The following is a 26,200-nucleotide window of genomic DNA, read 5'->3' on the forward strand; positions in this document are numbered from 1 at the left end:
ATATGTACCATGTACAAAATTCATCCTATTTCTTTGTATGATGGAGTGTGTTCCACATTATCCATGAATCCCAATGCAACATGAAGAGTGTCCTTTCTATACGATGAAGAGCACATTAATTTAGCTCATACATCGTCAGCCCAGAGCCCCCAGTGTGTGTCGATGACATCACTCACTAATAGGCTACTGCGTGTGCTGCTAGCTGGCTCACTGCCTGCCTGGCTGGCTGATCCTTCCTCACACAAGACATCTGCTTTTCACACAGACCATTTACAGCCACTGACAGACAGACAAGGCCAAAGAGCCTCAAAGCCTGTGAAGAGGTGACTGGAATATGAAAGATGCATGCACACACACGCGCACACCACAGACACACACCACAGACACACACCACAGACAAACAAACACACACACCTCCCCCTGACTGTCTGAGTGAAACCCAGACTCTACACTGCCATCTGGGACACGACAGAGGGAATGATGGTCATGAAAAGCCCTTTACTCCAGTGGAGAAAAGCCTTATATTGCCACAGAGGGAAAGATCTGAGTCTCTCAACATAAAACACAATATCTACAACAGTCCAGAAACCTGGTGCAGCTGGGTTAGATTTTTGGTCTGAACTCTTGCAGATTCTAGCTATTAAAGAATACTGTGAAGGTATACCGTAAACCAGTGTTACCCAACCAGAGGTAGTAGGACCCCTGGAGGTACTTGAGAAAACTCATGAGCCCATAAACCTACTGTAAAATGCAGATGATGGGTTACTTCCAATGATAATCTGGGCAGAGAAAAATATACTTGGTGGTACAGTAACCAATAAAGGTTGGGAACCACTGCTGTATAAAGTAATGATACGATATAATGATACTGTAATTCTACTATTATCAGTAATGATGATAAGGATAATATCTAAAATCACTGGGTCAAACTGAGGCAGGCTTTTCAGATCGCTTATCAGAGAGCGATAAGAAATCTAGAAAATGAATGCTGCGGACAGGTTTTGCATTACCCTAACGTCCACCGAAAATAAACGTACAGTGTACCTTGAAATAAGTCACGACCACACACTTCCTTGGACAACAGACAAATGGACACATTTCTGAACCAACCCTTCCCATAAAAACACCATCAGCCCGAAGTACAAAAAAACTCTACTCCATTCCTCTCTCCTCCGGCAGACAAACATGCAGCACACTGAAATGGTGTAAGTGCCTTTAAACTGGTATTGATGTTAACAACAGGGGACGTACTTGACGATAATAGCCCTTCGCATGGAGACAATATGGCTGGCTTAGACACACGTCTCTCTGAGGCAGACAATGTAAATGTTAGTTAATTTTAAGCCAAAGCCCATTTCATGCTTATTAGGGTTGCAAAAGGAGGGTTTATCACTGGAAACTTAAGGATTTTATGAAATTTATCACAAGACTTCTAGTGGCTCTTTTGGGTACTTCAGATTATCACAGGAGACTAATAATCTCTGACCCTCTGCGAGGCCTTACCACATGTACAACACATGAAATAATTTAATACGATCATTTAAAAATACATTTAATGACAAAGCTGTAAAACTTCCTAAATATAAACCAACTTAGTGAATACATACCATTGGTGTTTAATATGAGGGTTTCAACATTAAAAACAACATTTTTTTTACAAACACATTTATTTTACAATGTCAATATGCATTTGTTGAAAATGTTTTGGCGTCAAACTGGTGGTAGTTGTGAAAAAAGTCAATAGTTGGAAGAGTTGCAGAGTTAATTGAAAATAATGCCATTGTTGATTAGATGCTTTTTTTCATGAATGATACTATTTTCCTCTTGAACCATATGGTCTGAGCAAGGCAGTTAACTCCCAACAACAACGGCTCCCCAGGCGATGTTGATTAAGGCAGCCCTGCTCTGATTCAGAGGGTTTGGGTTAATTGCAGAAGACACATTTTGGTTGATTGCATTCAATTGTGCAACTGAGTAGGTATCCCTTTTCCCTCTACTAGAAACTCGTGGACACAGATATAATAAATTAAGACTACACATGAATATACTATAAGTTATTCAAGTATAAATTACCAGAGTTACGAAAGATTGCCATTGATTAAGTTCATTACCAAAATTACTGAAGATTCCTGTAACTTTGTTAAATTACCAGAAGCTTATACAAGACATGCCCTGACATAAGAGAGGGTAAATCTCCAGTAGTCTAATTCACAGACTTTGGGAAATAGGCATTACCACAGATATTATAAAAATTATGTATGATCTTAATTAGCCAGATTTTTTCATTCCCCTTCCTCCTGTCTGTGTTTCTTTGTAAACTTGATGGTGTTGGAGTCATGCCTGGCCATGCAGTCATGGGTGAACAGGGAGTACAGGAGGGGACTGAGCACGCTCCCCTGAGGGGCCCCCGTGTTGAGGATCAGCGTGGCAGATGTGTTGTTACCTACCCTTACCACCTGGGGGCGGCCCGTCAGGAAGTCCAGGATCCAGTTGCAGAGGGAGGTGTTTAGTCCCAGGGTGCTTAGCTTAGTGATGAGATTTGAGGGCACTATGGTGTTAAACGCTGAGCTGTAGTCAATGAACAGCACTCTCACGTAAGTGTTCCTTTTGTCCAAGTGGGAAAGGGCAGACTGGAGCGCAATAGAGATTGCATCATCTGGGGATCTGTTGGGGGCGCTATGCAAATTGGAGTGGGTCTAGGGTTTCCGGGATAATGGCGTTGATGTGAGCCATTACCAGCCTTTCAAAGCAGTTCATGGCTACAGACGTGAGTGCTACAGGTCAGTAGTCATTTAGGTAGGTTACTTTAGTGTTCTTGGGCACAGGGACTATGGTGGTCTGGTCAGAGCATGCTCAGAGTACATGTGCTGATAATCCGTCTGGCACTGCGGCCTTGTGAATGTTGACCTGTTTAAAAGGTCTTACTCACGTCGGCTACGGCGAGCGTGATCACACAGTCGTCCAGAAAAGCTGATGCTTGGGTGGGTTACAGTCACTGTTGGGACGACATCATCGATGCACTTATTGTTGAAGCCAGTGACTGATGTGTACTCCTCAATGCCATCAGAAGAATCCCGGAACATATTCCAATCTGTGCTAGCAAAACAGTCCTGTAGCTTAGCATCTGCGTCATCTGACCACTTCTTTATTGACCGAGTCACTGGTGCTTTCTGCTTTAGTTTTTGCTTGTAAGCGGGAATCAGGAGGATAGAATTATGGTCAGATTTGCCAAATGAAGGGCGAGGGAGAGCTTTGTACACGTCTGTGTGTGGGGTAAAGGTGGTCATTTAACATGCTGGTAGAAATGAGGTAAAATGGATTTAAGTTTCCCTGCATTAAAGTCCCCGGCCACTAGGAGCGCTGCCTCTGGATGAGCTTTTTCCTGTTTGCTTATGACTTACAGCTCATTGAGTGCGGTCTTGGTAAATAGACCGCTACGAAAAATCTAGATAAACTCTTGGTAAATAGCGTACTCTACCTCAGGCGAGCAAAACCTTGAGACTTCCTTAATATTAGATTTCGTGCACCAGCAATTGTTTACAAATGTACACAGACTGCCAGCCCTTGTCTTACCGGAGGCAGCTGGTCTATCTTGTCGATGCAGCGTGAACCCCGCCAGCTGTATGTTATGTGTCGTCGTTCAGCCACGACTCGGTGAAACATAAGATATTACAGTTTTTAATGTCCCGTTGGTAGGATATTCGTGATCGTAGCTCATCTATTTTGTTTTCCAATGATTATACGTTGACTGATGGTAGAGACAGATTACCCACTCGCCGTCATATCCTTACAAGGCATGCATGATAATTGTATAAATCAATTCCATTAACCATATATTTTGTTGGAACACATCCAGCAAATGAGAAAGTGTTTTCTAAGCCATTGAGGTGAAGTGAAGCATGGTAGAGATAGGTAGTGGTGCTTTATCTATCTGTAGCTAGCCATTCATGTGTGTTCTCTGTACATGCTGTAGCTGTAGGCCTTAGAAACAGAGAAGGAAAGAGGACAGCCACATACCTGCCATTGTTATTTGACACTGTGTTGAATCCCCCATATCCCCCCTCTGTGGAGTTAACAGTACACAATGTTCTCCAGAAACACAGGCCCTCCTTTTCACCATCAACGGACAATGAATAGAGGAAAAGAGAGAGTGAGAAAAACAGATGGGGAGAGAGAGATAAAGACTAATGATTTGAGAGACAGTTGAGTTTGTTTTGATGTCAGAGCTGTCATATCACCGCACCACATAACATCTGTTTACTTTAGTTAGGAAACTCACTGATGCACCAGAAAATAGATGAGCAGTTGGCTACACTAAAGAGTGGGAGTGGCCTCAATTTTTTTTCTACTTCCCTGCTCCATTGTGTATGAGGGCTATTGGTATGATAAATCAAGCACTGAATAACCAGTGATACAAATACCCAACATCCTCATCCCCTTCCACTCCTAAATGAACCCTTCCTGTGGATTTGAGTTACCACTATGATCTCATTAATGGGCTATATGCTTTGTTCTGTGTTGTTGTTCTATAGTGGACCCACACAAGAGGCCACTCCTCTTGGCCGCAGAGACAAAATGTTGCTGTTTTAAAGCACATTTTCTGCAATTCTACTCATTTTGCCCCAGGGCAGAGAGAAAATGTTAGTTTTAAAGCTAGTTTCCTGCAATTCTACACATTTTTACATAGCATAAGAACAAGGCTTAAGCTATCTGAGTGCGCTGCAGTTAAACGCATATAGGGGAAACATTGCTGGCTATCTACCCTCACCAAAGAAGTGTACATACTTTTCTGCTATGTCTGCCGTAAGGCCCTCACAGACTGTACAATTTTAGCCGTCTTATGCCACAATTTTGTCATCCCAGACAAAATGTACACCTCATGGCCATGGGCAAATCTTCAGGTCGTAAACAATTGCCGGACGCCTTGCCTCGTTCAGGTCTAAGTCTGCCGATTATGTACCACTTTGTGCGATCGTAGGCTCCAACAAAGTTCTGGCAGTGATCTGGAGCCTTTATTGTGTAGTGTTGCTGGTGTTACGAGCTGATCCCGATGACTATAGGGTAGGGTAAAAGTATTATTGTGAATAGTCAGATTAATATAATAGTTCAATTTAAACATGTTCATGCTTTGGAAGAAGAACGACTTACCTAATAATCGTGTTTACATGACATCTGAAATCAGACTACCTGATGGGATTTTGAAAAATGCTTAAAATCGTCTACCACTTTCTGTGCATTGTTTTACCACACAGCCATGCAATCTCAATATACCAAAAACAACGTCGCGGCAGGAGAGGTAGACAGAGCGGCCTCCTGGACAGACGTTGAAGGCGTCCACACCACCCACCACTTCCGAGCATATTACTCGCAAATGTCCAGTCTCTAGACAACAAGATGGACAAAATTAGGGCAAGGGTTGCCTTCCAGGAAGACATAAGGGTTTCTTCATGCATCACGCCGACAGAAACAAACATCTTTCTGGTAAGAAGGGCGGGGGTGTATGCTTCATGATTAACAACTCATGGTGTAATCATAACAACATACAGGAACTCAAGTCCTTTTGTTCACCTGACCTAGAATTCCTTACAATCAAATGCCGACCACATTATCTCCCAAGAGAATTCTCTTCTATTATAGTCACAGCCCCCCCAAGCAGATATCTCGACGGCCCTCAAGGAACTTCACTGAACTCTATGTAAACTGGAAACAATATATCCTGAGGCTGCATTTACTGTAGCTGGGGATTTTTACAAAGCTAATTTGAGAACAAGGCTACCAAAATTCTACTAGCACATTGATTGTAGCACATGCACGAGCAATACACTGGATCATTGCTACTCCAAATTCCATGATGCATACAAGGTCCTCCCCCGCCCTCCCTTCGGCAAATTCGACCACGACTCCATCTTGCTCCTACCATTCTATAGGCAGACACTTAAACAGGATGTACCCGTGACTAGAACCATTCAACGCTGGTGTGACCAATCGGAATCCACGCTTCAAGATTGTTTTGATCACGAGGACTGGGAAATGTTCCGGGAAGCCTCAGAAAATAACATTTATTGATACTCTAACTCTGTGAGTGAGTTTATAAGGAAGTGCATTGGAGATGTCGTACCAAATGTGAGTATTAAAACCTACCCTAACCAGAAACCGTGGACAGATGGCGGCATTCGCGCAAAACTGAAGGCGTGAACCACCGCATTCAACCATGGAAAGATGTTGGGGAATATGGCTAAATACAGCAACTGCACCGCCATCAACCAAGAGGCTCACCAGAGGGTGGTGCAGGCTGCACAACGCATCACCAGGGGAAAACTACCTGCCCTCCAGGACACCTCCAGCACACGATGTCACAGGAAGGCCAAAAAGATCATCAAGGACAACAACCACCCGAGCCACTGCCTGTTCACCCCGCTACCATCCAGAAGGCGAGGTCAGTACAGGTGCATCAAAGCTGGGACCGAGAGACTGAAAAACAGCTTCTATCTCAAGGCCATCAGACTGTTAAACAGCCATCACTAACACAAAGAGGCTGCTGCCTACATACAGTCTCAATCATTGGCCACTTTAATAAATGGATCACTAGTCACCTTAAATAATTTAACTTTTAATAATGTTTACATATCTTACATTAATCATATACTGTTTTATACCATCTATTGCATCTTACCATTGCCACTCGGCCATCGCTCATCCATATATTTATGTACATATTCGTATTCCATCCCTTTACATTGTGTGTATAAGGTAGTAGTTGTGGAATTGTTAGATTACTTGTTAGATATTACTGCACTGTCGAAACTAGAAGCATTTCGCTACACTCGCATGAACATCTGCTAACCTGGTGTATGTGACCAATAAAATTTGATTTGATTCAATAGACAAACATTGTCAGTAGAATGGCCTTACTGAAGAGCTCAGTGAATTTCAATGTGGCACAGTCAGATACTACCTTTCCAACAAGTCAGTATATCAAATTTCTGCCCTGCTAGAGCTTCCTCGGTCAACTGTAAGTGCTGTTATTGTGAAATGGAAACGTTTAGGAGCAACAATGGATCAGCCGTGAAGTGGTAGGCCACACTAGGTCACAGAACGGGACCGCCGTGTGACGAAGCGCGGAGTGCCTAAGAATCATCTGTCCTCGGTCGCAACACTCACTACTGAGTTCCAAACTGCCCCTGTGATGAATCACGCTTCCACATGTGACAGTCCGACAGACAAATCTGGGTTTGGCGGATGCCAGGAGAGCGATACCTGCCCCAAAGCATAGTGCCAACTGTAGAGCTTGGTGGAGGAGGAATAATGGTCTGGGGCTGTTTTTCATGGTTCGGTCTATGCCCCTTAGCGTTAAGATTTCCATTCACTGGAACTACAGCATACAATGACATTCTAGACGATACTGTGCTTTCAACTGTGGCAACAGTTTGGGGAAGGCCCTTTCCTGTTTCAGAATGACAATGCCCCCGTGCACAAAGCGAGGTCCATACAGAAATGGTTTGTCAAGATCAGTGTGGAAGAAATTGCTTGGCCTGCACAGAGCCCTGACCTCAATTCCATCTAACAGCTTTGGGATGAATTGGAACACCGACTGCGATCAAGGTCTAAAATCGTCCAACCTCACGAATGCTCGTTGCTGAGGGGACTTCCATTCAGCCATGTTCCAACATCAAGTGGAAAGCCTTCCCAGAAGAGTAAAGGCTGTGATAGCAGCAAAGGGGGGGGGTCAAACTCCATATTAATGCCAATGATTTTTGATGAGCAGGTGTCCACATACAACTTTGTACACTACATGACTAAAAGCATGTGAAAACTATTTCGAAGATGCATACTTTCAGTTCTTCCAAAGTCTCTTTACTCGCGCATAAGCATAGAGGAAGGCTTGTGCTGCTGGCACATTCACAGACCAAATACACCGCTGCAGTTGACATACCCTACATCGGCTGACGTAGCCTCACAAGACAATTGCAGAATGTGACGACAAAACAAGTAAATTGTACAATCTGGCCAGGTTGATATAAAGATTTTAATGATAAAATAGCAGAGTTTGACATGTAATAACCGTAAAAGACTGAATCCAACGTACAGTGTGGGAATGCCTTAAGGTGATCTTCCTGTGTCGAGTGTGGTTCCTTACGTCCTCTTACACTCGCTCTTTAACAGACACACATGTGCACAAACTCGTGTGAATAACAAACAGACACACGGGAACATAGACAGATATGTCTCCCAAAACATACGGCCTGTGTTTCTATGGCCACCAGTCGGCCCTGGAGACTGGGTTGCCATGGAGACAGCTGTGTCTTAATGAGATTCCCCAGTAGGGTGCGAGTTGGGTAACTAGAACGTTCCATCAGACCCTGCGTGACAGCAGGTGGCCATTAAAGTTGTGTGTGTGTGTGTGTGTGTGTGTGTGTGTGTGTGTGTGTGTGTTGTTTGCGCTTACAGTTTCCTCTGGTTTCCACATAACAGGGTTAAAGCACCTGGCAACTTGATAACTTTTTCACTCAGTGAATTTCTGTCACTTCACACCGTATTCTCCTCTCTCCCCTTTCATTCACAACATCTCGCACTTGTTTTTGTCAGTTAGATTGTTATTTCTTCCTCAGAGAGATCTGCACTATTTTAACTTGCTCAGTAGTGTATAACACACATAAACCACCCAGTACCCACACTAAAGTCACAAAACATTTGACAGTCTGTAGCTAGATTAGAAGAGGGGAACCATGTCCGCCCTATTCATTACACTTCCCCACGCTGAACACATCTCGTATGTGAACTCACTCCTTGGTGATGATGCCCCTGTGTCCAGTGGGGGTGGCCAGCTGGGGGTCCAGACCGTGTGTGTCCAGGATGTGTCTGGCTGCCGGGCTCAACCGCAACCTGGGGGGAGAGGAAAAGACTCCTGTCCTATGTGTGTCAATAAGGCAGGAGAGTATCTCTTGCGTTTTAACATGGATGTGGAAAGGGACGGTAGTCTTACACAGCACGTTGTGTGATGGTGGAGACCCTAAGAATGGGAAAAGGAGTTGCATGTATTCTGAAAGTATATCTGGCCAGGCAAAAGAAGATGGGCTTCAGCTGTAGTCTAGTTCCTCTCAAGGTTTCTTCCTACCTTGGGGGTTTCTTCCTTACCACTGAAGCATCTATTTGCTCTTTACAGGGTCATGCCAAGGTTGCTATCAAGCACTTTTGACAAATGTTTGTATATTTGTGAAAAGCACTACACAAATACCAATTGATTTACTGATTAATTTAATGATTCGTTGATTAGAATGGCTGAGTAGAGTGATGTAATAGTGGGGGAGAGGAAGAAGAGGAGAGAGGTGAGACTCACGGTCCTGTGGAGGCTGCTCTGGGGGGATGTGGTGGGGGTGCAGCGGGGGCTGCCGGAGGGGGAGGAGCTGGGGTGGCTGCCACGGGGGGCGGGATCTCCACCGTCTTCCAGTCCTCCCCTTCCTCCACCATGAGGGCAATGAGAGTCCCCAGACGCACGGCACGACTGCCCTCCTCCATCTGAGGACACGCAGAGACACATGACCTTTTATAATAATAATCACTATCAAGCTGCATTTGTATTTGACTCAGAATGCGCAAGAAGACTGAGGAGAGGTGGAGAAAGAGAGAGGGGAAGAAAGCACATAAGAACGAGAAAGAAAGAGCATTAGGGGGAAGAAGAAGTGAGGAACTAGAAAGGGAGAAAACAAATTATAGGAAGAAATGGAAAGAACCACCAGGAGGAGGGTTTTCAAAAGATCATTACCTCTTGACATAATATGTTACTGCTACCAGAGGGACCATAGGCAGACCTTTCCATCCACTGTGTGTCTGTCCACACTGCCTCCTCAATTCACTTCATTTCCCCTCACCTCTGTTCTGACAAAACACACAAGGCCAAGTACTCTAATGGAGGGGGGAATGAATGCTTACTGTTCCTTCACCCCCCCCCCCACCCCCCGTCGCACATCGATTCGATCTCAATATCCATCTTTCTCTTCATCTTGGTCTCTAAAAGTGTCATTAAGGCACAGCATGGATGTCTCCACCCCCTCATAGTCAGCAAGGTGTTTCCCCCGGTCAATATTGATTAGTTCTAAATGAGAGGCCAGGCACAATGGATGAGGCAGGGCTGTAACACTCCATCTATTTCCAAATGGTATCCACTTACGGAGCTGTCATTCCTGCTAAAGGGCGTAGCTCCGCTCGCCAGAAAAGAGAAAAACAACACAAATAACAACCGCTGTTGCCGACAGGGAAAGCGGTCCCTTTCAATCATGGCGACACTGAAATTGATCAGGCAATTGGTTTCTGCATAAGATCAGAACACAAGCCCTTGTAACTGGCTGAATGTCAGATAGCTTTGAACCCAGTCACCACCTCCCCAGTGGCATCTAAACAATAGGATGTGCTCCAATAAGACCACGGACTCCAGCTAACCAGAAACAACAGCAGGATGAGACCACCTGCGCTCCCAGCCAGCCAGCCAGCCAGGCACACCAGGATACTCCCCTCAGTACAACCGTCAAAAACGCTTTCATACCACGTCTCACTGAGTCAAGGCAAGGGATTCCTAAAAGCAAAAAGGTAGGCTAATGTCTATTGTCCATTGGATAGTAGGTAACTAGGGAAGATGTGAGACTGCTTTGGCAGTGAGGGAAAAAAACAGTGTTGTTTACTACAAAATAGCTGGTGGCACAACATCCCTGACGCATGAAACTACCAAGACTACCCGGTCTGGCATGTTCGTTGTGTGACTATATATGTGGCTTCCTGTCCATATGCAAGGTGCTACAGGTAGTGTGTGTGTGTGTGTGTATGTGTGTCCATGGCACCTCTGGCCTAGTGTAAGGTGATCAATAAATGGCAGGGCCTCATGGCTTTAGAAATGCCATTACCACATACAGTAGGACTATGTGGCTATGTTGGTTACATTCACCACAATGAGAAATGACAGGATTACCAGGACAGTTGGATGTGACATGACACTGAACTTTAGCCCTGGCTGTGACCCCTGACCCTAGCCTGGCTGGGTCATACAGCTGTCTGAAGGGCATGACAGATTAGTATATCCCCATCATAATCCACATATCTTCATTTGATTGAATGAATGCAACACCGCAGTATTTCAAACTGCCTCTGACAACCACCATCCCAATAGGCACACAACTCTATTGTGCAACAAAACAAACCCATTCAATTCCAATGTGACTGTGGGGCTGCAAATACAAGAACACATACTGAGCAATGAACAAGAAAACATACAACCACAGTCTTGCACAATACTGTGCCACACAATGCATGTAACTGGTGTGTGTGAGAGTGAGTGAGAGACCAGCGATGCTCTCTCCCTACAATTAGGCTCTCTATAAACACCAGTTAGACAAGCAGGTATTTATAGACGTTTAACACAGCTCTTGAAGAAGCTGCAGCTGGGGGCTGTGTCATTCACAGCCTTTACACACGCACGCACGCACACACACACACCTTGTCATCGTCCCTTTCTTTCCACTTATTCACAGATGGGGTGCCGTCTTATGTGGATGTCTCCATCAAAGACGCAAGAGCACAAAGGCACACAGAGAGAGAAACGGGAGAAGAGTGTAACACACTGCTAGTGTGGGGCTCAACACTGCCACCTGGTTGTAAAAGGACAGTGCCGGTCTTGAACCATTCAATACACTATGGATACACTATGCTCTTGTGATCTCTGATACAATTCAAGACTCTCACACCCAGACTTCCACCCTCAACAAGGATAGGCTTGAGACCCGTGACTTGTAAACAGTAGACAATTAGTCCCTCGCCTCCAGATCAAAGAGAAAGGAAGAGGAGGGGAAGAGGTTGGCTTATTTGGAGACTCTTGGAATAAAAATATACTGTATTGATTTGTTGTGTGTGTGTGTGTGTGTGCGTGCGTGCGCCCGCGCGCGTGTGCCTCTGTGTGAGTGTATTGATCTGCCAGGAGAGCGAGACAAAGAGGGATTTGAGGCGATATGATTGAATCCTATATCCTGCAACTTGTTACTGGGCAGACTAGTCTAATTAGAGTCCAGAGGAGGGCTTTACCCGAGCAGCCCTCTCTCTCCCAGGGCTTTTGATTCGTCTGCATTCTCAATCTGATAAATTAAAGCATACGAGGGAGATCAGTGAGTATAGTGTTCCTACGGGGTCTATCCTGAATATATCAACTAGTTCATAAATGATATAACGAAACACCATTTATGAGGTTAACCTATGCATTTTGTATAATTTCAAAGACCAGACGAAGATCTGTGTTGGATTGAAACGTTGCCTATAAAGGTGGTAAATTGGGAGAATATTCAACATGCGGGCCTTTCTGTTCTTCTCTTCATAAGGCTTCGGCCCAGGGGAGAACAACTGGCCCTTCTCATTAATGCCACAGAAGTTCAAGGCCCACCGCTACTGCAGGTATTATTGGCAGAAAGCATGATCCTCCATTATAGTGAAAAGGGAAATGGCAATCTTTGTGGTCAATCTTCGTGTAAATAAACACTTTCGAAGACAAACATGGTACCAATAATTGCTTCTAATACACCAGATTTATGTCCTTGAACCAATTATTTTAAAATCGTACAGAGAAGTTGAGTTGCTAATTGAGTTGCTAATGGCAGCATGCAGTATCCCGGTCAGCCATCAACTTGAGTTATGCTGCGTTTAGACGAGGGATGCAAAAACCGGCATACCAGTCGACATTGCGGGACAAGAAAGCAAGAATGACGGTGATGGCAAAAGCAAGCCAGCACGACGGGATGCGTTGCTATGGTGATTTCAGAGCAAATCAACATCCGGTAGAAAACAATGCTACGGCAGACGGCAAAAGTTCAAATATTTGAACTCTGGCGGCAAGTCCCATCTACCGTGGCGGCTGATGGCATTCACTGCCAGCTTCAACAGCATTTACCATTGTGCTCTCATTGAAAACAATGACATCCGGATTGAAGTCTACCTCATACCAGGTAAACGCAGCATTACTCAATTTGAGGGGGCAGCACAGAGCTAGCCTGCAACATCACTTCCTCGAGTAGCTCTAACTCCACGTTATGTCTCCATGAGACGCCATCTTAACTCACTTCATTTGACTTCAATGATCTATTGAGTCTTCACATAGAAATGAATGATGTCACGTGATGGATGGCTTTGTCCATTCTTTTTACAGTCATGGTTTGGCCAGTTGTAGTGCAGGGAAGATGTCAGTTAAGCTGAGACACAGCCAACAAACTCCCCCCTGGAAGATTAATCTATCCTAAAATGACAGCATCCTGATGAGAAAGTATGTAGGAATGGAGGGAAGCAGAGTGATAAATTACATGATAAATGCTGTCAGGTTAGCACTGTGGACCATGTCAGACCATCTTCATCTAGCCTTTCCTTCTTCCATCCATTTAAACATCCATCCATCTTGCCACTAGTTATCTCGACCGTTAAATGTTGACATACAGTGAGGGAAAAAATAATTTGATCCCCTGCTGATTTTGTACGTTTACCCACTGACAAAGAAATTATCAGTCTATAATTTTAATGGTAGGTTTATTTGAACAGTGAGAGAGAGAATAACAAAAAAATCCAGAAAAACGCATGTCAAAAATGTTATAAATTGATTTGCATTTTAATGAGGGAAATAAGTATTTGACCCCTCTGCAAAACATGACTTAGTACCTGGTGGCAAAACCCATTTTGGCAATCACAGGAGGTCAGACGTTTCTTGTAGTTGGCCACCAGGTTTGCACACATCTCAGGAGGGATTTTGTCCCACTCCTCTTTGCAGATCTTCTCCAAGTCATTAAGGTTTCGAGGTGACGTTTGGCAACTCGGACCTTCAGCTCCCTCCACAGATTTTCTATGGGATTAAGGTCTGGAGACTGGCGAGGCCACTCCAGGACCTTAATGTGCTTCTTCTTGAGCCACTCCTTTGTTGCCTTGGCCGTGTGTTTTGGGTCATTGTCATGCTGGAATACCCATCCACGACCCATTTTCAATGCCCTGGCTGAGGGAAGGAGGTTCTCACCCAAGATTTGACGGTACATGGCCCCGTCCATCGTCCCTTTGATGCGGTGAAGTTGTCCTGTCCCCTTAGCAGAAAAACACCCCCAAAGCATAATGTTTCCACCTCCATGTTTGAAGGTGGGGATGGTGTTCTTGGGGTCATAGGCAGCATTCCTCCTCCTCCAAACACGGCGAGTTGAGTTGATGCCAAAGAGCTCAATTTTGGTCTCATCTGACCACAACACTTTCACCCAGTTGTCCTCTGAATCATTCAGATGTTCATTGGCAAACTGCTGCCTTGAGATCATTGACAATATTCTCCCGTGTAGTTCTGGACTGATTCCTCACCGTTCTCATGATCATTGCAACTCCACGAGGTGAGATCTTGCATGGAGCCCCAGGCCGAGGGAGATTGACAGTTCTTTTGTGTTTCTTCCATTTGCGAATAATCGCACCAACTGTTGTCACCTTCTCACCAAGCTGCTTGGCGATGGTCTTGTAGCCCATTCCGACCCTTGTGTAGGTCTACAATCTTGTCCCTGACATCCTTGGAGAGCTCTTTGGTCTTGGCCATGGTGGAGAGTTTGGAATCTGATTGATTGATTGCTTCTGTGGACAGGTATCTTTTATACAGGTAACAAGCTGAGATTAGTAGCACTCCCTTTAAGAGTGTGCTCCTAATCTCAGCTTGTTACCTGTATAAAAGACACCTGGGAGCCAGAAATCTCTGAGAGGGGGTCATACTTATTTCCCTTATTAAAATGAAAATCAATATATAACATTTTTGACATGCGTTTTCTGGATATTTTTGTTGTTATTCTGTCTCTCACTGTTCAAATAAACCTACCATTAAAATTATAGACCGATCATTTCTTTGTCAGTGGGCAAACGTATGAAATCAGCAGCGGATCAAATACTTTCCCCCCCTCAATGTACATTCTGTCCACCGTATCAATCCATCTCGAAAATCCCTGCACACCCACCAATCCATCAATGTGTGGGGGATCTCTACATGTGCCATATCAGCCTTTTGTCTGTTCACGGATGTTACACTGGCTGCTAAACTAGAATCCTAGTGGGTACATGCTTAGACAGCACCACTACTACACCACTGTGGGCTAATCTGTGCTGTGATCTACAAAGAGCAGAGGCCATCATGCCCCTTCCACACACAGCCAGGAAACACGTCGCTCATACTAGTAACACCACACACGATACACACCAGGACGCAGACACACATCCACAGAGAGACTGGCACGCTTCCTCTCTAATACCCCCAGTAGAGACTGGGTCTGGGGTATTCAGGGGTGGGGGTGTTGGTCTGGATGCTGGCTGAACCTGGGGGGATTATCGCTCTCCCTCTTTCTGCCAGCTCCTAGCCTTCCTAAGCCCCTTCCTCCAACTCCTGGGCAGTTGCCATGGAAACTACCTTATCCCCATGGCAGCCGAGACATGGATCGGAAGGAGGGAGAGGGAAGAGAAAGAGGAAGAGAAAGAAAACATGAAGAGAATGAGAATAGAGCAAGGGCTAAAAAAGGCAGAGAAATTATAATAATTGAAAATATATAACAATGAGAGAGACACTTCGCCTGCTGATAGTGATCTCAGAGAAACGTTACATTTCCAGAGCAACACTCTTGTTTATGCACACGTGTTGCTATCTGTCTAAGTAATTACGCCATATCAGCTCTTTATTCAGGGTACACTCAGACATCACCTGAACCACAGCACTAGAACAACATGGGTATGCTTCGCTGAACTATGCTATGTGGCCTGGTTTACACGGCTAATTGCCACTAGGACACTATTCTGAACGATGTGACACTCACTGATCGGATGACTGACTAGAGGGGACCATGGCATCAGCTGTGGGACAGGCAAGGGTCTGTGTGTGTGTGTGTGTGTGTGTGTGTCACTTAGCTAGTTGATGAATGTTGGGTTGAAAATAAATACAAAAAACACATTACATGACCAAAAGTATGTGGACACAATCCAGACTCATGGGCATTAATATAGAGTTGGTCCCACCTTTGTTGCTATAACAGCCTCTACTCTTCTGGGAAGGCTTTCCACTAGATGTTGGACCATTGCTGCGGGGACTTGCTTCCATTCAGCCACGAGAGCATTAGCGAGGTCGGGCACTTTTAATTCACCCCAAAGATGTTCGATGGGGTTGAGCTCAGGGCTCGGAGCAGGCTAGTCAAGTTCTTCCACACCGATCACGACAAACCATTTCTGTATGGACCTCACTTTGTGCTGTCATGTCATGCTGAAACAGGAAAAGGGTTTTCCCCAAACTGTTGTCACAAAGTTGGAAGCACAGAATCGTCTAGAATGTCATTGTATGCTGTAGCGTTAAGATTTCCCTTCACTGGAACTAAGGGGCCTAGCCCAAACCATGAAAAAAACAGCCCCAGACCATTATTCCTCCTCCACCAAACTTTACAGTTGGCACTACGCATTCGGAAAGGTAGTGTTCTCCTGGCATCCGCCAAAACCAGATTCGTCCGTCGGACTGCCAGATGGTGAAGCGTGATTCATCACTCCAGAGAACACGTTTCTAGAGTTCAATGGCGGCGAGCTTTACACCATTCCAGCCAACGCTTGGCAATGCGCATGGTGATCTTAGGCGTGTGTGTGGCTGCTCGACCATGGAAACCCATTTCATGAAGCTCCCAACGAACAGTTATTGTGCTGACGTTGCTTCCAGAGGCAGTTTTGAACTCGGTAGTGAGTATTGCAACTGAGGACAGAATATTTTTACACGCTACGCGCTTCAGTGGTCCCGTTCTGTGAGCTTGTGTGGCCTAGGCTGCCACTTCACAGCTGAGCCGTTGTTGCTCCTAGACGTTTCCACTTCACAATAACAGCACTTACAGTTGACCGAGGAAGCTCTAACAGGGCAGAAATTTGATGAACTGACTTGTTGGGAAGGTGGCATCCTAGGACAGTGCCACATTGAAAGTCACTGAGCTCTTCAGTAAGGCCATTCTATTGCCAATGTTAGCCTATGGAGATAGCATGGCTCTGTGCTCAATTTTATACACCTGCCAGCAACGGGTGTGGCTGAAATAGCCAAATCCACTCATTTGAAGGGGTGTCCACATACACAATATATACAAAAGTATGTCATTATGACTGCTGGATCATTTAACTCTGATAAGAGGATGGAGGAAAAGAGTGGTTTACAGGCAAAGCTGTACCACAGAGTTTTCATCAATATCCTCTCACTCTCTCTCGTTAGGACGTAATTGAAGGCTTTCTACCATTGCCAGATCGATCTGACAGAGGAGGATAAACTGCTTTCATCCCTCTGTTCTGAGGGACAAACATGAGGCGCAGTGTTTATGAAAGACAAGTGATCGGTCTGTCTTTGGCAGAGTCATTAATATTCACACAACGCGCACACACACACAGAGACAGAGGTCACGAAGCACATCAGTGATGTTCCGCCAATTAAGGAGAAGAGGGAAGCCCTAAGAACTGACACACACAACACAGTTCACTCACCAGTATCTTGGCCAGGACGCCGTCATCATTGGACTCCAGGGTAACCACGGCCTTGTCCGTCTCGATCTCACAGAGCGCATCGCCAGCCGCCACCGCATCACCTGCAGGACACCAGCAACAGTCAGACCGCTTACAATGTCAAAGACCAATAATTGGGGAAAGGAAAAAGTTACATGAAAAAAAATTGGTGAGAGACAGTGTAGAAAGTCAATTTCTAAGGGATGATGAAACCATAGATATAGAACTGATATATTGCTATGGTGGTAACACTGATCATTAGGCCAAACAGTGGGGTACATAAAGTCACCCTTGATAAAGATGAGCAAAAAAATACAGTGTAAAATAATACAACTGAGCTACTGTATATTGTATGCAAAAAAATTGGGACAATTTATTATACAGTATATACTAATACAATTGCTCAGAGAAAATAGATTTAGTTTATCAAGTAATAAAAACAAAATCTTAAAAAGATATGGGTCAAAATTATTGGCCCCCCGTTTTCAGTACTCCAGCACCCTGCCCTTGCAAGGATAACGACACAGGCTTTTTCTCAAATGTTTTATGAGATTGGAGAAGACCATTCCTCCATACAGAATCTTGCCAGATCCTTGATATCCTTCATCTGCGCTTATGGACTGCCCTTCAATTCAAACAGTAGCAGTACTGGGTGTAAAGTAAGGGGTTCTGGTGGATGTATATGTTCTTCATAATATTTCTCATGCATCTACATTTCCCTATGGGGCTAAAGAAGCAAGTCTAAAACCGGAGAGGGGAGGGGTGATTCAATATGTTTTATTAAAAAGAGGCCATTTGTTACTGAGTGAAGACAAGGCAGAAGAGGAAGATGGATGTTGGGGCCTATTGGGCAGGGGTCACATTGAGTCAGTCTTTATTTTCAATAGGTGATCCTAGGGTGGGAAGGTCACTTCAGGTCAGCACAATAACACAAGGAGAGAGAAGGTACACATCCATACAGGGAAACACCATCCTCAGCTCCAATATCCTGCCTAGTAAAAGATCACCTCAACTTTTAGGAAGAGAGAAAGGGAGAGTTGTGGGAGAGAGGGTAGTGGGAGGATCATAGAGGATGTGAGGGAAGAAGTGGGCAGGGGTGGGAGTGAGTATTGACCTCAGAAGCTCCAGAAAGCTGGGAGAAGGGAGGACTAGATTGGATGTGTGTGTGGTTTTAACACCAGATGACCCAAGGGGTTAGCCAGTGATGAGCGATATTGAAAGTTAACTTCTTATGGCTGAAGGGGCAGTATTGACTAGTTTGGATGAAAGGTGCAGAGGTGCCCAGAGTAAACGGCCTGCTCCTATGTCATAGTTGCTAATATGTGCATATTATTGGATAGAAAACACTCTGAAGTTTCTAAAACTGTTTGAATTATGTCTGTGAGTATAACAGAACTCATATGGCAGGCAAAAACCTGAGAAGTTCCACTTCCTGTTTGGATATATTCTGGGGGTGCCAGATTTTCAACCAAGCTCTCATTGAAAATACAGAGAGATATGGATGGGTTTTCACTTCCTACGGCTTCCACTAGATGTCAACAGTCAATAGAACTTAGTCTGATGACTCTAATTGTGAAGGGAGGCCGAAGGAGACAGGAATGAGTAATCACTTCCATGAGGTGCCCACGCATTGAACTGGCGCATTCACGTGAGAGTGAGCTCCGTTCCATCGGTCAATTGAAGTCGATGTAATTCTCCGGTTGGAACGTTATTCAAGATGTATGTTAACAACATTCTAAAGATTGATTCAGTACATCGTTTGACATGTTTCTACTGACTGTAACGGAACTTTTGGACATTTCGTCACGTTATAGTGGACGCGCTGAGACTTTGGTTAGGGCGTTTGGTAAACAATTCGAAAGTAGCTAATTGGAAATAAATAACGGACATTATCGAACAAAGCAAGCATTTATTGTGGACCTGGGATTCCTAGGACTGCATTCTGATGAATTCATCAAAGGTAAGGAAACATTTATCATGTATTTTCTGGTTTCTGTTGAGTCCAACATGGCGGCTAATTGGGCTATTGTTCTGAGCTCCGTCTCAGATTATTGCATGGTTTATTTTTCCGTAAAGTTTTTTTTAAATCTGACACAGCGGTTGCATTAAGGAGAGGTATCTATATCTATAATTCCATGTGTATAACTTGTATTATCATCTACATTTATGATGAGTATTTCTGTTGAAACGATGTGGCTATGCAAAATCACTTGATGTTTTTGCAACTATTTTTGATATAAATATGAACTTTATCAAACAAAACATGCATGTATTGTGTAACATGAAGTCCTATCAGTGGCATCTGATGAAGATAATCAAAGGTTAGTGATTCATTTTATCTCTATTTCTGTTTTTTGTGAAAGCTATCTTTAGCTGGAAAAAATGGCTGTGCTTATTGTGGTTTTGTTGTGACCTAACATAATCGTTTGTAGTGCTTTCGCTGGAAAGCCTATTTGAAATCGGACACTTTGGTGGGATTAACAACAAGATTACCTTTAAAATGATATAAGACACATGAATGTCTGAGGAATTTGAATTATGAGATTTCTGTTTTTTGAATTTGGCGCCCTGCACTTTTTTTTGTTTTTGTCATATCGATCCCGTTACCGGGATTGCAGCCATAAGAAGTTTTAAACAGTCAACCACCTGCCCCTTTCAACTCTCCTCCACTGGAATGGCAATAGGATTAAGCTACACGGTGACACAAACGTACAATATAAGGGGATGGGCAGGGATGTAGTGCTGCTGTTCCGCAGGTGAGCGGGCTCCCTCAAAACTGAGCTGGCAAAAATATTTCAGGAAAAATTGTTCTAAATAAATTTGATTTAAATGACCACTAACATTCCATGAAAACGTTAGAACGAAAAACTAAACAAGCTTATAGGTAGGTAAGGTAAATTATGGTTTCTTCCCGGTCTTCTCTCTTTCTGGCAGTGGTGCGAATAATGAATAACTGTTGGCGTGTGTGCAGAGGCCCGTCGGCCGGAGGCTTGACCACTTCGACCGGGCCAAATCTGACGTGACATGAACAGGCACAGACATAAAACTTTACCAGGGGTTGCTAAAAACATCTGTCCTCCAGTTTGTTACGGACTAAGTGCTCATGTACGACGCACCTGAACTCGACTTACTGTCCGAGTGCTTAGCTTACAGAAACGTACCACCTCGATTGCGTATGCAGACAAACTGATACACCACATGAACCTTATCACACCAATGAGAGCTAGGATCCAAATTCACCACGTCTGCCTTGGACTAGAGGTCAACCGATTAATCGAAATGGCCCATTAATATTAGGGCCGATTTCAAGTTTTCATAACAAAATGTTACACTTTTATTTAGCTAGGCAAGTCAGTTAAGAACACATTCTTATTTTCAATGACGGCCTAGGAACGGTGGGTTAACTGCCTTGTTCAGGGACAGAATGACAGATTTTTACCTTGTCAGCTCGGGGATTCAATCTTGCAACCTTACAGTTAACTAGTCCAACGCTCTAACCATCTGCTTTACATTGCACTCCACGAGGAGCCTGCCTGTTACGCGAATGCAGTAAGAAGCCAAGGTAAGTTGCTAGCTAGCATTAAACGTATCTTATAAAAAAATCAATCAATCAATCATAATCACTAGTTACCTACACATGGTTGATGATATTACTAGTTTATCTAGCGTGTCCTGCGTTGCATATAATCGATGCGGTGCGCATTCTCGAAAAAGGACTGTCGTTGCTCCAACGTGTACCTAACCATAAACATCAATGCCTTTCTTAAAATCAATACACAAGTATATATTTTTAAACCTACATATTTAGTTAATATTGCCTACTAACATGAATTTCTTTTAACTAGGGAAATGCTGTCACTGGCTTGTTGCGAACTGCGTGAAGACAGCCAACTTCGCCAAACGGGGAATGATTTAACAAAAGCGTATTTGTGAAAAAAGCACAATCGTTGCACGACTGTACCTAACCATAAACATCAATGCCTTTCTTAAAATTAATACACAGAAGTATATATTTTTAAACCGGCATATTTAGCTAAAAGAAATCCAGGTTAGCAGACAATATTAACCAGGTGAAATTGTGTCACATCTCTTGCGTTCATTGCATGCAGAGTCAGGGTATATGCAACAGTTTGGGCCGCATGGCACGTTGCGAACTAATTTGCCAGAATTTTACGTTAGGACATAACATTGAAGGTTGTGCAATGTAACAGGAATATTTAGACTTATGGATGCCACCCGTTAGATAAAATACGGAAAGGTTCCGTATTTCACTGAAAGAATAAACGTTTTGTTTTCGAGATGATAGTTTCCGGATTCGACCATATTAAATGACCTAAGCCTCATATTTGTGTGTGTTATTATGTTATAATTAAGTCTATGATTTGATAGAGCAGTCTGTCAGTGATGGTAGGCACCAGCAGGCTTGTAAGCATTCATTCAAACAGCACTTTCATGCGTTTTGCCAGCAGCTCTTCGAAATGCTTCAAGCATTGAGCTGTTTATGACTTCAAGCCTATCAACTCCCGAGATTAGGCTGGTGTAACCAATGTGAAATGGCTAGCTAGTTAGCGGGGTGTGCGCTAATAGCGTTTCAAACGTCATTCGCACTGAGACTTGGAGTAGTTGTTCCCCTTGCTCTGCATGGGTAACGCTGCTTCGAGGGTGGCTGTTGTCGATGTGTTCCTGGTTCGAGCCCAGGTAGGGGCGAGGAGAGGTACGGAAGCTATACTGTTACACTGGCATAACTAAAAGTGCCTATAAGAACATCCAATAGTCAAAGGTATATGAAATACAAATCGTAGAGAGAGAAATAGTCCTATAATTCCTATAATAACTACAACCTAAAACTTCTTACCTGGGAATATTGAAGACTCATGTTTGAAGGAACCACAAGCTTTCATATGTTCTCATGTTCTGAGCAAGGAACTTAAACGTTAGCTTTTTTTACATGGCACATATTGCACTCTAAATTTCTTCTCCAACACTTCGTTTTGCATTATTTAAACCAAATTGAACATGTTTCATTATTTACTTGAGGCTAAATTGATTTTATTGATGTATTATATTAAGTTAAACTAAGTGTTAATTCAGTATTGTTGTAATTGTCATTATTACAAATAAATAAATACATTTATTTTATTTTATTATTATTATTTTTTTTTTTTATAAAATCGGCCGATTAATCGGCATTGGCTTTTTTGGTCCTCCAATAATCGGTATCGGCGTTGAAAAATCATAATCGGTCAACCTCTACCTTGCGCAGTGGAACACAGAACGATGTGTGACCACTTACGTTTATAGTGCTGTCCTTTCAGCATCACGATTCGAAGGGCCTTCAAATCGCTTAAAATAACCCTCATCAAGATATGTTGCTTAATCAGTACTTATTACAAATAGAATATAATCACTTCTCACCATGGAGCTCATTTAGTAAAGTTAGATCAAAGCTTAATCAATGTCTTGCAAGATCACTTAAACATTGATTGGAATTTAATAGCATATACTATAGCATATTAGGCCTATAATATGTCACACCAAAAACACCTTAGTCATTTCATATTCGAAGCTGAATAGGAAAATAGTGCCATCGAAAAGTATTCAGACCCCTTGACTTTTTCCAAATTTTGTTACGTTACAGCCTTATTCCACAATGGATAAAATAAAAAAAAATCCTAGGCAATCTACGCACAACACCCCATAATGACAAAGCGAAAAACAGGTTATTATTTTTGCTAATTTATTACAAATAGAAAACAAATACCTTATTTACATAAGTATTCAGACCTTTTGCTATGAGACTTGAAATTGAGCTGAGATGCATCCTGTTTCCATTGGTCATCCTTGAGATATTTCATCAACTTGGAGTCCACCTGTGGTAAATTAAATTGATTGAACATGATTTGGAAAGGCACACACCTGTCTATATAAAAAGGTCCCACAGTTGACAGTGCATGTCAGAGCAAAAATCAAGCCATGCGGTGTAAGGAATTGTCCGTAGAACTCAGAGACAGGATTGTGTCGAGGCACAGATCTGGGGAAGGGTGCCAAAAAATTTCGGCAGCATTGAAGGTTCTCAAGAATCATTCTCAAATGGAAGAAGTTTGGAACCACCAAGACTCTTCCTAGAGCTGGCCAAACTGAGCAATCGGGGAAGAAGGGCCATGGTCAGGGAGGTGACCAAGAAACCGATGGTTTCGAAAGAGAGTGATGCCAGGAGAACGCTACCTTCCCCAATGCATAGTGATAACTGTAAAGTTTGGTGTAAGAGGAAAAATGGTCTGGGCATGCAATGACATTGTAGACGATTCTGTGCTTCCTGAGGGGGAAGAGACACTATCGTGCCCTCTTCACGACTGTGACTGGGTTGGTGTGTTTGGACCACAATAGATTTTGACGTCGAGGAAGTTGAAGTTCTTCCCCGTTGATGTGAATGTGGGCGTGCTCGGCTTTCCGTTTCCGCTACTTTGTTTAACTGAGGGAAAGGTTGTTGTCCTGGCACCACTGCCAGGTCTGTGAAGCTCCTCCCTATAGGCTGTCTCATCGTAATCTGTGATCAGGCCGCCTACTTTTGTTTTTTCGTCAGCAAACTTAATGATGGTATTGGAGTCGTGTGCGGCCACGCAGTTGTGGGTGAAAGAGGGAGTACAGGAGGGGACTAAGCAGGCACATAGTGATATATGCCTTAGAGCGAGTCATTTCAAGATGTTACCTTTGGTTCTTGTGCAAAGGGACTGTGGTGGTCTGCTCGAAACAAGTACAGTGCATTCAGAAAGTATCCAGACCACTTGACTTACTCCATCCACAGGGTTACATTACAGCCTTATTCTAAAATGTATTAAATACATGTTCATCTTCAATCTACACAAAATACCCCATAATGACAAAGCAAAAAACAGATTTTGAATTTTTGCAAATTTACAAAAAATTAAAAGCAGAAATACCTTGACATTTGCTATGAGACTCAAAATTAAGCTCAGGTACATCCTGTTTCCATTGATCATCCTTTAGATGTTTCTACAACTTGATTGGAATCCACCTGTGGTAAATTAAATTGATTGGACAACAATCTAAAAACGTGTTTTTGCTTTGTCCATTAGCTGGTGCTCTCATGCATGGTTCATTGTTGCGTCCCTTGAAGCGAGCGTAGAAGGCATTTAGCTCGTCTAGTAGGATCATGTCATTTTGAAGCTTGTGGTTGGGTTTCCCTTTGTAATCCGTGATAGTTTGCAAGCCCTGCCACATCCGACGAGCATCCGAGGCGGTGTAGTAGGATTCAATCTTAGTCCTGTATTGACGCTTTGCCTATTGCATGGTTCCCATGTAAGGTGCATGTGTACAAAAACTTTTCTTTCAAAAAATCTTTATGCGTGGTACAATGCGCACCCCCAGCTGTACAAGACTGAAGAACACACAAAGAAAACTCAAAACACTTTAAATGTAGTCTGTATTGCTTCCTTTTAACATCTCATCTTCATTACTAACACTGGCAGACAGCTGTGAGTGGAAAAACAAGCTCTATGAGCCTTTTCTAAAAGCCATGAAATATGATTGGCTGAAATGCCTTAGAGAGACTTGGTCACCTACGATCAGAATTCATACAGTTTCCTCCAAAATATAGACCTTCAGAATAATAAGAAACATGGTTTCCATTGGAAATTATTAATTTAATTTGGGATGCTCAGGATGACCTTCGTGTGGAATCACCCACATATTGTTTGGAAGAATATACTATTCAAACATCACATTTCCAGAGTAGAAATTGACATTATAGGTCTTTAACCAATCATAGCACTTCTGTAGGATTGCATATTTATCAAATCACCAGCAGAGAGTTCCCATTGAATTAACGATGTCAAAGCTGACGTGCATACCTATATAACGTAGGTAGATGACATGCAACGAAAAATATAGTGCTACACGTGCAACACAGCATTCCTAACCTAGCCCACAATGTCTGCTGTGTGGATCGAGCAAACAACAAGTCGAGCAGTCATTTGTAAGAGTAAGAGCATTTCAGCAAGACAACGTAACGGCGGAATCCATTAACACCAAGATAAAGGAATTCATTGCCATTGAAAATCAACCCTTCTCTGTCGTGGGTGATGTTGGCTTTCGCGACTGGTTGAGCACCGGTACACACTACCAAGTAGGTGCTATTTTTCCGATGTTTCCCTACCGGAGTTACACAGTATTGTTGAAACTCACAGATACTTGCTATGGGCGTCACTGCTATTAGCTTCACGACTGACATTTGGACCAGCGATGTCAGCCCCATGAGCATTATGAGCGTGACAGCAGCGGGTCGATGAGGATTTCGTACTGAGGAAAGCCGTATTGCATGCTCAAGAATGTGCTGTTTCTCATAAAGCTGCTTCCATTTCAATGGCATTTGAGAACATGAACACTCCTAGCTCCATTCGACAACTGAGAAATAATCTCAACTGTGTCTGCAGCAGACGTGATATGTCATTGCATTGAAACACCTGCCCAACAAAAAATTCCACTAGAGGTTGTGAAGAAGCGATTCGGTGGCATTCTCTCTGAGCTTCTACTGTGTCGCCACCATGCTTGATGCTAGGTACAAGGACCACTACTTCGATGCAGACAAGAAACAGGGTTTAAGTGCATTTTACCTACACAGCTGGACAAGACGGAAACGGACACAGTG

General features: G+C 43.5%; 1 protein-coding gene across 1 annotated transcript in view; it reads right to left on the minus strand.

Moving 5' to 3' along the window:
* Window positions 1-26,200, minus strand: part of pdhx (pyruvate dehydrogenase complex component X) — a 67,955-nt gene that overhangs the window by 30,014 nt on the left and 11,741 nt on the right. The window contains exons 3-5 of the mRNA XM_039001385.1: window positions 17,515-17,615; window positions 9,338-9,516; window positions 8,785-8,883 (exon numbers count right to left, since the gene is read on the minus strand). Coding sequence (XP_038857313.1) covers window positions 8,785-8,883; window positions 9,338-9,516; window positions 17,515-17,615 — 379 coding nt within the window. The remainder of the gene's footprint in view (window positions 1-8,784; window positions 8,884-9,337; window positions 9,517-17,514; window positions 17,616-26,200) is intronic.

This window comes from Salvelinus namaycush, chromosome 9 (genome assembly GCF_016432855.1).
Source record: "Salvelinus namaycush isolate Seneca chromosome 9, SaNama_1.0, whole genome shotgun sequence".
Lineage (NCBI taxonomy): Eukaryota > Metazoa > Chordata > Actinopteri > Salmoniformes > Salmonidae > Salvelinus > Salvelinus namaycush.